General features: G+C 43.5%; 1 protein-coding gene across 3 annotated transcripts in view; it reads left to right on the top strand.

Annotated features, from left to right (window-relative positions):
- The first annotated feature begins 13671 nt into the window (after positions 1 to 13671).
- Positions 13672 to 15991, top strand: part of LOC139445529 (dynamin-1-like protein) — a 91765-nt gene continuing 89445 nt past the window's right edge. For all 3 annotated transcript variants that reach the window (XM_071226673.1, XM_071226672.1, XM_071226671.1), the window contains exon 1: positions 13672 to 13815. In XM_071226673.1, coding sequence (XP_071082774.1) covers positions 13714 to 13815 — 102 coding nt within the window. In that variant the 5' untranslated portion in view covers positions 13672 to 13713. The remainder of the gene's footprint in view (positions 13816 to 15991) is intronic.

The raw sequence follows: 15991 nt of genomic DNA, 5'->3' as shown, positions 1-15991 counted from the left end.
GAAGGCTGCTTCCAGCAGTTTGGCGTCCCTCTTTGTTTCTTCAGCCAAGTCCTGGTGCCAGACCTTGGCCGCTGCTTCTAAGTAGAATGGAAAAAAGCGACATTGTTTGTCAGCATTGTAATTGAACAAGGCAACAAAATCTTGAAAATCCTGCCACCAGGACGTTGCCTCTTCTTGCCCAGTGAACGGACGGAGTTTGACATGTGGAGCTGCCATTTCACTCCAATCAGCTTCAGCAGAGGAAGATGAGATTGATGGTGGTGATGATGATGATGAGGAGGAGGATGCTGCTCTTGTCACAGCCACTGATGACCTTTGGCTTGGTGCTGATGGTGTTGTCAGTGACGGTGAGGATGGTAGAGGTGAAACCTGTTTAAGCAAACTGACCTTGGCTCGGGCCTTCGAAGCTTCTCCCTGTAGTTCTGAGGTGTGGCACCGGTTATCTAGGATTTAAGCTCCACCAATTGAAACAGAGTTAGTTTTTACACTAGAACTGATCAAACCTAGAATGACTTTCGGGGAATTAGCCACGGGATCAACACACCTTCAAAGACAAACAGAGAGAGAAAATAATTAAGCAGTGATACCAAAACTGTTAAGATATTCGTTGTTATATAATAGGCATGAGTTAATAAACAATTGCTTGTTATGTGATCTCACTTTGAGAACAATGCATTAACTTCAGAGACGTCTCAGTACGTATTCAAGTTACAGCCTAATATAACATTGCATAAGATTACGTAACACATTTATAATTAAAATACCATTTGTAAAATAATAACAAAGTGTAAAGTGTAAGCTCAACTCATTGGATATTCATTTATATCATAGCATTATAATCAATTCAAATTAAATTACTCATTGATAATTACTCATAATGTTTGATATATATATTTAAGGTACTCGTAAATAACATCTAAACAATGTTTACAAAAAGCATTCATATGAAAGATTATAACAACACCTTTCTTGAACAATGACATGTCTAATAACTTATTCTACGTTAAATACGGTACATGTGACGTCATGAACTATAGCCGATTCAGGTGTACACTTCAGAGTTAAATAGTGAACACATTGAATACGGTAAATAATAATGGGACCTGCATTGAACCTGCATTAAATGACTGAATACACTATACTTAATTCAGATAACATCTATGCGCAAAATGGTTAAATACGGTACGTGACGTCACTGCCAAGCGCTGGTGAGTGCGCCGTTATGTAACAATGAGCGGTGCCGCGCTATGCAGGCCGAGCTTATACAAATCACACATGAATGAATACCGTATTTGAAACTTGAAATATATATGAATTAAAACTGATTATTAGTGAACCTATATTCTATTGTGAATGTTTATGAACCTTATTGGAGATTTCGCCAAACAGAGAAATTGCTTGTGAACTGTAATTTAGAAATGGATATAAACACTGCTATAGGAAAGCCTGTTTCATTATAACTATTCTACAACATAAAACTACAACGTTATCTGTAGCGTCCAAATTATGCTAAAAGTATAGTATCTGAGACATTCTATACAGCGTCCATTCATCTTACCGAATGGAAATAATATGCATAAATTGGAAAACATAAATTTATCAGGCATTGATTAAATTGCGTGCAATTATCTAGAACGTTACGTTCGAGTATTGTGGTCTAGCGCTATGCCCTCACAAAGTAGTTACCTAATAAGAAAAATATTTTGGGCTACAGATAAGAATAATATACTTTGCTGTACTTGCACTGATCTGGTTTTGTATATGAGAATATATTTGATGCATGAACATCGGATATAAGTTATATTCTAGAACCGTATTTATCAGGCATAAGAACGCAAACATATATACATAACGTAATTTATATCGAGTAACTGGATCATGTTAATGCATATAATTGACGCATTTAACGTTGTTGCATTATAAAACCACTGTACTAACGATACAGCATACACTAAGGTAAATAACACGACACACATATGAATACTGGTCCTACCGATACACGCTATTCACATTGAACCATGATAATTATGAAGCATCCACGACACCTGTGATTAATAATCATTTGCCTAGTAGTTTTAAACCGATAAATAAACATTTGGGATACGAGCGCTGATTGTGAAATAGTAATATTTCTACATGAGACGCACGCATATAAATTACTGTAGTTAATTTGTGTCAGTAATACTTGAATAATATGCAGCTTAGATTCGAACGGCATTTCCAATACATAGAATATAGGTTCATTGTTCAAGCAAGATATTCATACAAAATTAAAGACAATTTTAAGCAAAGTTCAACCTAAATGGCAAAGTAACAAGTAAAAGTGACTTACCTTCAAAGACAAACAGAGAGAGGTTCTCAGGCAAAGCAGGAATGACTAACAGTCGATTTCCCCCTATATTTATACCTGAGACCTCCTTTGTTAATCTGAAGGCAAGTCTACACGTGCATGTCCAGTTTGAAATTTGAGACTTTGGACTAATAAAGACTGGACATGTTATACAATTTTGTATGATGGGTTTGGTCTGTTAATAGCCAAAGCAAACGGTCAGTTTGGAAAGTTGAGTAATAGAAGATTATAAATGCCGATAGAATCACTCAGCTCGTGTTTGGTTTCGCGTTTTCAATTTTCTAGTTAGGTCAGTTGCCGCTAAATAGCTGATAACAGTACACTGGTAAGTGCCAAACGCGCAGACCATTACCAGTTGTTATTCAACATGTAAGTAAAGTTTCGCCCACCGACCTGTTTCAGGCGGCGTCAATCTAACGGGCCAGATGTTGTTATACAATTTCTTATCACTAGTATGTACCAACAGGTCTTAAATGGTAAACCGAAAACTTATGAATTGATGGCGAATTTCACAAAAAGTTGAATAAAATATAGCAATTTTAGCACTGTTACAAATACATAAAGGTGTTTCTACAAGCATTATGACACAAAATTCAATTCATTTTAACTTAATTCAACGAATTTGACGTTATTAAAATACTTGATTCATGGGAGAAAAAAGGGTGCATGGCCTCGCAAAACAATATTCCTTTGCTCCTTTCATGGTCACAGATGTGAAACAAAATGTATCATGCCAAATATTTCAAATAATTTTAACATTCGTTAGAACAGAACAGAACAGCACTTTTTATCTCCCAGTCCGGGTGCATCGGTATATGAGATACAAACAGTATTTTACATTGCGGTGGACAGAGGTTAGCCGGAAGTCTTAACAATTTTCATTATAATGTTAACAAATTTACATAGTTTATTTTGGTCAGAGATCTTGTGGCAGTTAAATAATTGCTGGAATTGCATAAATATACAGAAACGTGAAAGGCGACTGTGCTTGTCGAAAGAGGGGACTACGGGATCGGGTGGTCAGGTTCGCATATCATGGATCCCAATTGTTCGTGATATTAATCACTGAATTGTCTGGTCCAGACTCGATTATTTACAGACCGACGCCATATTGCTGGAATATCGCTGAGTGCGGCGTAAACAACCAACCAGTCATGAAGTCATTTTGCAAAAAGTTGAAATTCAAGATGAAATATATCAATGTTTTTACACAATAATTAAATTAAAAGGCATATCTTAGTAAACGGGGTTTTCAATGACACACCTACATGAAAACCAATCTATTTACACAATAATTTTCATTTGACACTGAAACATTTACAGGCATAAAGCAGCTATGCTCTTCAAAAAAAGAAGAAACGCAAAGCCAAAATGTTGTGGAGAGAACACTTGGTGATTGTAGTCATCTGAGTTATCGGTACATCGGAAAAGTCCAAGGTGAATGGTCAGCTACCATTAATAACGCGTATGTTCCCCGTTGGAATCGATAGCGGCCTGACATCTCTTGCCCATGGGAGAGACGAGTATGCGAATCACATCCTGGGGAATGGTAGCCCACTCGGCCTGCAACGCAAAAGCCAACTGCTGCAACGTCTGTGGGTTGGGGTTGACGTCGGCGTAGGAGTCTACCCAATTCACCCCACATGTACTCTATCGGGTTCAAATCCAGGATCTGGAGGGCCAGGGGAGAACATCAACGTTGTTGTTGTGTAGACAGGGTCTTGTGATCCGTGTTGTTTTCGGTAGAGCGTTGTCCTGTTGGAATACATTGTTGCCGTTGGCTGCAATTGGGAGAACTTTGGAGAATTTCTTTGATGTATCGTTGAGCCGTCAGTTTGCCCTGGATATGGACCAAACCTATCCTGCCATGATGAGAGATAGCCGCCCACATCATAACGCTACACCCACCAAACCTGTCCACTTCATGTACGCAGTTTACGGTGAAACGTTCTCCCCGGCGTCTGTACATAGACCCGTGCTCTTCCATCCCCTCGACGGAGGAGAAAAAATGATTCGTTGCTGAACCAGACATCTCTCCATCACAGTTGAGGGTATACCCTGTGTTGACGACACCAATGCAGTCGTTGTTGACGATGTTGTCGACTCAATATGACGCGTCGAACAGGATGTCTTGCTCGCAGACCTCCTGCTCTTAAACGGTTTCGTAAGGTGTGGTCGGAGATTCTGCGTAGTCCGCGTGTTCGGGATGCGGAACAGGTCGCTGTGGTCGTCATTTCACGTAGGTGGCGCAGTCGGATGTAGCGATCTTGGACGGGGGTGGTCCTGACCTTCGCTGATCAGGGGTTGACCCATGCTGTTGAAACCGATCCCATAGCCTTGTGATGATAGCTGGGCGCTACATTGAAAACCTTGGCTTCAGCTCATCGGGATTCCCCTGCCTGCAAGCAGTCGATGACATTATTTCTTTGCACTTCTGTTAATCTTGGCATGTTGTTGAACTGTCACTGTTCGATTGACGCAGATGCCAGGCAATCAAAAACCCTGCACTTTGATACAGTTCATATAATCGTGCTGTTGCACTTGCAGTATGTGCAGCTCTATGACCCTTTTGTTAATGCACTGGGTGCGTCTTTCCGAATCATACGTGTTTCCAGACTAATGGTTTGCATATCCTTGTTGTGATCATTTTGATCCAGGAAATTTGTCACTGACACTATAACAGATTAAACCTCTTCATTTTGAACCTCTTGGTCCGCTAATTTTGCTTTTATGGCCCAAAATATCCGTAATGCGTTTTTAAAGAGTATATATATATATATATGCATATAAGAACAGGTCTGAGAAAACAGGTTTTCAATGACACACCTACATAAATATCAATCCTTTCACAATAATTTTAGCAATTTACCATTGGAGCAAAATAAAGACTTTTGCGTTTTAATCTATGCAAACACTTAAACAAAATATTTTGGTAGTGATTTCGCTTAGACATCGAACAGTTAAATACAAATATCTACGCCGCAAAAGTTACAGATAAATAAAAGAAACTTAATGCACGTTGATGCTTTTTTTAGACACGATGAGCGTCAGTAATTTCAAGATGGGCTCAAATGTACACAACCGACACCATGTACCACCCCGTTGTACACAACCGACACCCCGTACAACAAGCCGTATACAATGGATACCCTGTACCACCCAACTGTACATAAACGACAATCTGTACCACCAGCCGTGTACAACCGACACCCTGTACCATCTAGCCGTATACAACCCACACCCTGTACCACCTAGCCGTATACAACCGACACCCTGTACCACCTAGCCGTATACCTCCGACACCATGTACCATCTAGCCGTATACAACCGACACCCTGTACCACCTAGCCGTATACAACCGACACCCTGTACCACCTAGCCGTATACAACCCACACCCTGTACCACCTAGCCGTATACATCCGACACCCTGTACCACCGAGCCGTATACAACCCACACCCTTTACCACCCAGCCGTATACAACCCACACCCTGTGCCACCCAGCCGTGTACATCCGACACTCTGTACCGCCCAGCCGTGTACAACAGACACCCTGTACCATCCAGCCGTATACAACCGACACCCTGTACCACCTAGCCGTGTACAACCGACACCCTGTACCACCTAGCCGTATACAACCGACACCCTGTACCACCTAGCCGTATACATCCGACACCATGTACTATCTAGCCGTATACATCCGACACCCTGTACCACCTAGCCGTATACAACCGACACTCTGTACCGCCCAGCCGTGTACAACAGACACCCTGTACCATCCAGCCGTATACAACCGACACCCTGTACCACCTAGCCGTGTACAACCGACACTCTGTACCACCCAGCCGTATACATCCGACACCCTGTACCATCTAGCCGTACACATCCGACACACTGTACCACCGAGCTGTGCACAACCGACACCCTGTACCATCTAGCCGTATACATTCGACACCCTGTACCACCTAGACGTATACAACCGACACCCTGTACCACCCAGCTGTACACAACCGACACGCTGTACAACCCAGCCGTACACCCTGTACCACCCAGCCGTACACGACCGACATCCTGTATCACCCAGCTGTACAAAACCCACACCCTGTACCACCCATCCGTATACCACACACACTGTACCACCGAGCCGTACACAACCCACACCGTGTACCACCCAGCCCATCCTTCCGGGGCAAGGGAGTTAACTGACTTTAAAAGTCCAGTTACCACCCTTGCCGAACTAGGCTGGAATTACTGGGCTCGATCGTTGCGCCACCAGTGTCTATTACCAATTATGTCCATTCTAAGCCTCTCCTATGGACCAATCAGATTCCACCTCTCGTATCACTTGCGTTTGCTTCACACAAAATGGTGGCGCCCAGTCAGGACGATCTGATCGATAATCAAGATCTATATTGCGATAATACGGGTCTTACATCGCGAAATGCATCAAATCACGTGAGCACCTTGATTAAAAACTTGAAAGGATTTGGAAAATATCTGCTGACAACGAATTGGCGATGCACATGCTTTGCAAACCCTGCAATCGATCGAAATCTACACGACAGTTTACGAACCAGATTTTGATTTCGGTGCGCGATTTTGATTGGACTATGCATAGACTCGTTAGTCCAGACAAAACGTAACTCCATAATACCAGCCTAGTTCGGCAAGGGTGGAAACTGGACTTTTATAGTCAGTTAACTCCTTTGCCTCGGGAAGTGTACAACTGACACTCTGTACCACCTAGCCACAGACAACCGACACCCTGTACCACCCAGCCGTATACAACCGACACCCTGTACCATCTAGCCGTATACACCCGACACCCTGTACCACCTAGCCCTATACAACCCACGCCCTGTACCACCTAGCCACAGACAACCGACACCCTGTACCACCTAGCCACAGACAACCGACACCCTGTACCACCCAGCCGTACACGACGGACACCCTGTATCACCCAGCTGTACACAACCCACACCCTGTACCACCCAGCCGTGTACAACCCACAATCTGTACCACCGAGCCGTACATAACCCACACCCTGTATCCCCCAGCTGTACACAACACACACACTGTACCACCCAGCCGTATACATCCGACACCCTGTATCCCCCAGCTGTACACAACACACACACTGTACCACCCAGCCGTATACATCCGACACCCTGTATCCCCCAGCTGTACACAACACACACACTGTACCACCCAGCCGTACACAACACACACCCTGTACCACCCAGCCGTACACGACTGACATCCTGTATCACCCAGCTGTACACAACCCACACCCTGTACCACCCAGCCGTACACGACTGACACCCTGTACCATCTAGCCGTATACACCCGACACCCTGTACCACCTAGCCCTATACAACCCACGCCCTGTACCACCTAGCCACAGACAACCGACACCCTGTACCACCTAGCCACAGACAACCGACACCCTGTACCACCCAGCCGTACACGACGGACACCCTGTATCACCCAGCTGTACACAACCCACACCCTGTACCACCCAGCCGTGTACAACCCACAATCTGTACCACCGAGCCGTACATAACCCACACCCTGTATCCCCCAGCTGTACACAACACACACACTGTACCACCCAGCCGTATACATCCGACACCCTGTATCCCCCAGCTGTACACAACACACACACTGTACCACCCAGCCGTACACAACACACACCCTGTACCACCCAGCCGTACACGACTGACATCCTGTATCACCCAGCTGTACACAACCCACACCCTGTACCACCCAGCCGTACACGACTGACACCCTGTACCATCTAGCCGTATACACCCGACACCCTGTACCACCTAGCCCTATACAACCCACGCCCTGTACCACCTAGCCACAGACAACCGACACCCTGTACCACCTAGCCACAGACAACCGACACCCTGTACCACCCAGCCGTACACGACGGACACCCTGTATCACCCAGCTGTACACAACCCACACCCTGTACCACCCAGCCGTGTACAACCCACAATCTGTACCACCGAGCCGTACATAACCCACACCCTGTATCCCCCAGCTGTACACAACACACACACTGTACCACCCAGCCGTATACATCCGACACCCTGTATCCCCCAGCTGTACACAACACACACCCTGTACCACCCAGCCGTACACGACTGACACCCTGTATCCCCCAGCTGTACACAACACACACACTGTACCACCCAGCTGTACATAACCCACACCCTGTACCACCGAGCCGTACACGACTGACATCCTGTATCCCCCACCCGTATACAACCCCACCCTGTACCACCCAGCCGTACACGACTGACACCCTGTATCCCCCAACTGTACACGACTGACATCCTGTATCACCCACCCGTATACAACCCACACCCTGTACCACCCAGCTGTACACGACTGACACCCTGTATCCCCCAGCTGTACACAACACACACACTGTACCACCCAGCCGTACATAACCCACACCCTGTACCACCGAGCCGTACACGACTGACATCCTGTATCCCCCAGCCGTATACAACCCACACCCTGTACCACCCAGCCGTACACGACTGACACCCTGTATCCCCCAGCTGTACACAACACACACACTGTACCACCCAGCCGTACATAACCAACACCCTGTACCACCCAGCCGTACACGACTGACATCCTGTATCACCCACCCGTATACAACCGACACCCTGTACCACCCAGGCGTATACAACACACACTTTACCACCGAGCCGTACACAACCCACACCCTGTACCACCCAGCCGTACAAGACTGACATCCTGTATCACCCAGCTGTACACAACCGACACCCTGTACCACCCAGCCGTATACAACCGACACCCTGTACCACCCACCCGTATACAACCGACATCCTGCATCACCCACCCGTATACATCTGACACCCTGTACCACCCAGGCGTACACAACAGACACTCCGTACCAAACATATGCGTGGTTACGCCTGGATGGATGGGCGGTACAGGGTGTCGGTTGAACACGGCCGGGTGGGACATTTTAATGACCTTTTTGGTTTACTTTTGTAGGAAGTGATGTTCCCTTTGATAAGTAATGACTTTAACGATCTTGAGAATCCTGCCGCGTCATTTGCAAAGATTACGTTTTCTATGAAGCTGCCAGTGCCCATGTGTTTCGTGACCAAGCAGTTCATTTTCTGATGGTTGTGCGCATGCGTCAAAGTGAGAGGTCAGATTTTTTCCGCTCGAAAAAAATTGAAGTTTGATGATTCTAAAGCCTCTCAAGGTTGATCTACATAGCAGTGTGCGTGTATGGCTGTATTTTGGGGACATATTATATTTATGACAATGTCTGATAAAAAACGAAGAATTTGAGTTTTTACTGGGCTTTGAAATAGAGAGTTAAAGTTTCGTGAGAATGGTAATGGCGGGTGACCAGTCGAAGTAGTTCAATCTCATTAAAATCAGATCTTAGTTCTCGCTATCGCTAAACAAAGATCTGGGGACATCCCGTAGACTAACATTTAGTCTCTGAAATCTTATATTACACAATATCCTTCTTGACTCTAAAAATAAAAAAAATGTCCCTATGGTGATTTTAGATGTGGAATAGAGCTAGCTTGAGCTGGCTAGACTTGCTTTTGTATTAATTTCTAGATTATTATTTTTTCATAAAATAAATATATTCCACGGTCATGGTGCAGGACTAGACATCCCGTTAAGGGTCACGTCAGAACAACCTTTCATCCAACCAATCAGAGCGTCGCTTGCCAGATCATGAAAGTGACAGTCGGAATGTGTTTTCTAAACATGCAACCTCGAAAACGTTAAAACGGGGTATTCCGAACGACAGTTACCGTCAATATTATCGTCTGTCTCCCGCTTCCGTAGGATAAACATTTGAACGGAGGAGGGGTTGCACAGTACTTTGGAAGCACTACAATACAATCGTAACCACATATTAGACATTCCGGGTTGTTCTTTTGTTCAGTTTTCAAAATTTTAATCGAGAACAGTGTCAACATATTTTTCAAGCGTAGTCTGAAATGGAAGTCGCCAGGTTGAAACGAGTGCCGTAAAGCTCGAGAAAGCTGCTTTCTAATTGGCTGATGACGACTTCTTGTTCTTCGTCTCAGTGGTCGGTCAAAGTGTCCTCAGATCTTTGTTTGGCGGCAGCGAGACATTATTATCATCTGTTGTGTGCGCCAAGCTGATGAAATCCCACAAAACTTAGTTTGTGACGTCATTATTGTATGAAGTCACAGTGAGACGACATGGTACAAATGAGTTACCCCTCCAATACTCGAGGTTTGCCAAGATGGACCACGGTTGGTGGCCAGGTTGTTGAGTGACAGGTGTAGGCGAACTTTTGAGTTCAAAGGGATAACATATTTAAAACATGACCTTAGACTCAATTTCACTTACACTCTCTCTCACTCACACTCTCCCTCTCACTTTCTCCTGAAAGAAGAGTGGTCGTTAATTTATGGATACACATAGATTTAATCTAAATTAAAATATTCTTATGTGCTTAATATGACTCCCTTTCAATAAAACTGACAATTGGTCTATATTAGTTTCCATCCACGTAAGTTGCGATGAGCAGAGATCATAAAATAGACCGCTTTCAACAGTATTTCAATCATATCATGGCGGCCCGTGTTAGAGCAGGAGGAAAACTTGCAACACCATGGTGGTTTATGCGTTGCAGTGAAACCTGCGAGCATCGGCTGGTACTGGCGAACCAAGGGTGATACTGCACTGCGTCACACTGCAGCTTTGTACACTATCCTCATTGTGTGTTGAACTGTTCTTCGCCACAGAGAAGATACCCAGGTTCGAACTCCGGATCTCTTGGTCAGCAGGCAATGCGCTAGCACGTCCGCAAGTAGCGCAGTAGATTGAGTGCGGTATATAGAGAATACTACACTCATTCTCGTCAGATACCATTTTTACGAAACGAGTGGACTTTCTATGGTATCTGACCGAGCGAAAGCGAGGTCAGATACCATAGAAAGTTCACGAGTTTCGTAAAAAATGTATCTAACGAGAATGAGTGTGGTATTTTATTTATTACCCACGTTAAATATATATTTAAGTGTAAATACATAACAACTTTCGTTCGTTGACAGACCAAACTGAAACCGGTTGCAAAATCTGGTTGCGCATGAATATTGATATATGACCAAATATGGGCATTGTTGACATGTTTATGCATACGCATTAACAACATGCGCCTGCTGTTCTGTTTGCAAACAAACAAGCACCGACGCTCAAGATCCTTTTGGAAGAAAGTCTTCAACTTATGGCAATTCAAGCGCCATGTTGTTAGTACGCAGGACACCGATAAGAAAATTTGAAATGTCACATTAGCGCCGCGCTTTGAATATCGGACCAACAGTCGGTCACACTGCCGGGGTCCTGTCTGTGCAATCAAAATGGTTCGGTTTCCTTGATCTATCAGCTGAATTTATATCATGTCCGTACCATTTTGGAAGAGGGAAATCAGACTGTTCGCCAAAGACATTCATGTTAACTGTACCACCCTTCACTGAAGACGTGAAAATCAACAAACTCAAGTCTGCTTGCATGTCAGTGACAGCTTCGAACGATCGAAGGGCAAGGTCGCCACCGTAATAAGAAAAGACAACCGCGATCCACTCACAGCATTTTACGCTAGAGATAGGGAATGTTACTGTTCACATTTGGGATGTTTGGGGCCACAAAATCAGAAGTCAGGCACACTTCCACGGAGTTTTCGAATGATTTTTATCGGAACTGTGAACTTAAGTGATCTGGTCGTGCTGTCGTGTTCGTTCATTCATGAACAACACCTACCGAAACAGCGCCACAAAATACGCTTCAAAGGGGACACCGATGGCACAACCGGATCATCGCAAGTAAGTCTAGATATCTGTCCAGATAGTTTAAACAGACTTCATTTCACCACGCTTATCCTTTTACGTTAAATCAAATTGAAAGTTGCGAAAATGGTCGGGTGCGTCACGCTCAAGGGACGCGCTCGATCGGCAGTCGTACATTGTAAATCGATTTATAGATCTAGCTCGATTATACGTCTGTAGGAGCTCTATGCATAACTTATATTGAATGCAAACCGAATTTGATGCGTGTGACTATCTTGTTTGGTTTAATAAAGTGTTTGTAAATATCTCTCGTTCTCATGAATTTCTTCAGTTCTGCCTTGTAATCGCAAAATGAATGACGTCTCGCGATTTTTTATGAATGAAAAAAGTAGTCCCGGTGTGACAGAGGTCACGGTTATCCAATCAAAACGAATAAAACAAGGTCAACCTTGTACGACACACGTGTGACGTACGGATTTAGTATCTTACCACCTGTATCTTCACCACGTGGGTAATAAACAGGTATACGCAATGTTTAGTTATGGATACCGTATGTTTTCAGCGCTGAATTGTAAGACGACCACATGTTAGTGTTGAAGTTTGATGCGGGTCAAGATTAGATTTCACAGTTTTTTATTTTAGGTTCATTTTTCAACGTTGAATTAAAACCCCGAAGGCTCTATAAGCGTTGGAAAATAAGCCAATTCATGTTTCAGTGATATGAGTCATCATTGAACTGTTTGGGTTCATTTTTCAACGTTGAAAACAGGACCGGTTCATTTCTCAATTGCGGGTAGAAATTCAAAGTTACACCGGCTTGATGATCTATCTTTCTTTTTTTCACTTCACATTGCTTAATTTCTCACACAATATGAATGCTAAATTCATTTTACTCCGACAGATCGAAAGGCTTGAATAAGTAATTTTAAGATTTTGAAAAAGGAGAATTTTCATGCTTTGGAGAGGCCTGTGGAAATCTGTCTCCTGGTCCTAGGTCCCATCAGGTAACGAACAGTCACAACACGATATTAGCGATATTATAAACCACAGCCAGAGTGATGTTGACATTTTTTCTGCACATGTGTCGCTAAGTGGAATAAGCCTTTCCGATATAGATATGACATGTTGATTTGATTTCATTCATTGTTTTCTTTACACAAATTAAGAAAATAAGGTGCAGTTTTCAAAAGTAGCCGTTTTGGCTTCGCCGAGTTTCTCCGATCATTGGTGCCGTATTCGCTCGGTGCCGTTTTAGCGCGCACCACGATCTCCCATATGCGATATTACTATAGAATTAAAATTTTAAAATAGCCCGGTTCGTATTATTTCTGCTTTCGTATAAGTGCGTGAGTAGTCATGAACAATAGAGTTTCGAGCAAACCAGACGTGACATTTCCGTGATTTTTGCGTGACGAACAAATGTGCGCAGAACGTCATCAATGTCTGTTTACAAGTACCTGCCGGATGTTCAGAGTTATCTCCCTTCAGCCCGGTTTTCGCCATTTTCTGTCTTCGAAGGGAATGAAAGATGGAAAATTTGATACCTGTAATAAATAAACTGCAAGATGTGTTCAACACAGTTGGTTCAGAGACAGTACAGCTGCCACAAATTGTGGTAATTGGTAGTCAGGTTTGTGAGATAGTTTGGTCCTTCAATATACAGCTGACAAGAGTTCACGCATAACCAGTAAAGTATTTTGCAACATTGGTCATCAATTTCATTATCAAGTAGGCACATCATTGGAAACCTCTTAAGTTGGTTTTTTTCGTTGTAAACTTTGTCACGGTGATGATTTTTTTGTACCGATAACATGTGGAATTGTCAGTAACTCAGCGTTAAACTATCGCATTATTAGATGGTTTGAGTTCAGTTTGACATTGACAGGTCAGGATGAGAGCGACAGGGTGCTGGCGAAAACGACCCGATTCGCAGAAATTCGCAGTGGTGCATCTTACCGAGACCACATTTGCGCCTGGTCTGAATGACGCTGATTGGATCTTTGCTTTGCTTGCAATTCAGCAATTGCACATGTTTCTTCTAGATGCACAAAGTGCTTCGTGAACATCAAGTTTATGTTAAGTCAAGTCGTCACTGTAGAAATCATTGTTGCCGTTTGTTCAGTTAAGCATTCCATAGTGCTATGGGAGTATTGTACTTTGTCAGTGCACTTTTTCGGATGTTAGCAGCTTGAAGCTGTGCTGGGCTAATGAGTCAATTTAATAAGCTGACACAGGACCATGGCTGCTATCACAAATGATTAGTGCTCATTTACCATGTTTACCAAGTGATTAACACCCAATTGTTTACTTTTATGGGCATGCAAAACTCGATTTTTCTCAAATTGGTACAACTGACAAAAAATATGCAAACTGATGAAATGACAGTGAAAGTGTTATGACGATAAATGTCTGGAAAATAATTTCAAGTATGTGGATCATATCTGTTCCAGGCCTACCTTAAGAATTCAGTACCCCAAACTTTTCAAACAAGTGACAATACCCTATGATGTAATTTGTAGTATTTTGTTGGCAGTCACGCCGGCGAAACAATGCCCTGTGACGTCAGGGGTCATCGAGTGTGCATAACCTCATCCCAGTGATCTATCATCTCTACACACAATGTCATTGAATACGCCAAGTTGTGTTGCCAGTTTTGAATATTTATTTACTAAATATAGCCTACGACGGCACATTTTATAGCAAGCGCTAGTTTACGAAAGCACTCTTATTTTTTTTTTTTTATTTCGTTTTTCTCCCAATTCAAGTGGCTAAAATGGTTATAAATGGGAACTAATAATTATATACATATATTATTTTGGAGCACCTTTAGAATACAGTACCACGACTTCTCGTGAGGACGATCTCTGCCATAGGTCACATGTCTCAAGACAAGCAACCAGTTTTTTGTGAGAATCCGTCGGACTCGAAACTGTGACCTTCAGATTGTTAGCCTGACAGCTAACTGACTGAGCTACGTCCACACTGTTAAACTTAGTGCAAATTTACCTAGTCAAGCCTATGACGTTACAGAACTGAACGAAAAGGGTCGAATAGGTGACGAACGCTTACGAAGGTTATGGGTAGGCATGGTGTCTCGCGACTTTAGTCTACGGACACTTACGAATGATCCCGATGCCATTTGGCACACTCGTCCCATTCCGTAATCTACAAGATACCGAGTGGTGGGGAATGAGCCAATATGCCGTGAACTGACAACGGCTTCAGACGTCGAACTCGCAAGTACGCATGATATATATGGTATTTGATAATTCGTCGGGTGATATTGTGACAGAAAAGTGTGGTAGGGAACACTGTAAGGATGATGTGGATAATAGTAAGGAACAATGGAGGAATAAGCATGACTAGTGACGACACAACCTAGAGTTCGCTTTTGAATAAAAATACTGAAAAAATGTAGCCGGTGAAAGTGGTTTGTGTGAATGTTCCAGGACAGTTTCCAGTAGCCAAATTATTCGACACAAAACCATTTCATCCTTTTTACTCGACGTTTTTTGTGTGAAGAACATTACGAGCCGCTATATAATCTATAATAGCCACTAAACGAGTACCTAACCCTAATGATCGTGAAGGGATGATTGATCGTAAAGGGAATCCAAGGGTTAAGGATAGACTTCGGGTAATCTAATAGCCACTAAACTGGTTCCTAACCCTAATGATCGTAAAGGGGGTGATTGATCGTAAAGGGGATCCAAGGGCTAAGGATAGAGAGTTCGGGGTAACCTACCCTAAAACTAGGGACAGCGCCAATGACATATCCCTAATTAACTGCATTCTTGTGCATAATA

Source organism: Haliotis cracherodii, unplaced genomic scaffold (genome assembly GCF_022045235.1).
Source record: "Haliotis cracherodii isolate W230 unplaced genomic scaffold, xgHalCrac1.p SCAF_6, whole genome shotgun sequence".
Lineage (NCBI taxonomy): Eukaryota > Metazoa > Mollusca > Gastropoda > Lepetellida > Haliotidae > Haliotis > Haliotis cracherodii.
The sequence above is the reverse complement of the archived record's forward strand: the minus strand, read 5'-3'. Positions and strand labels throughout refer to the sequence as shown.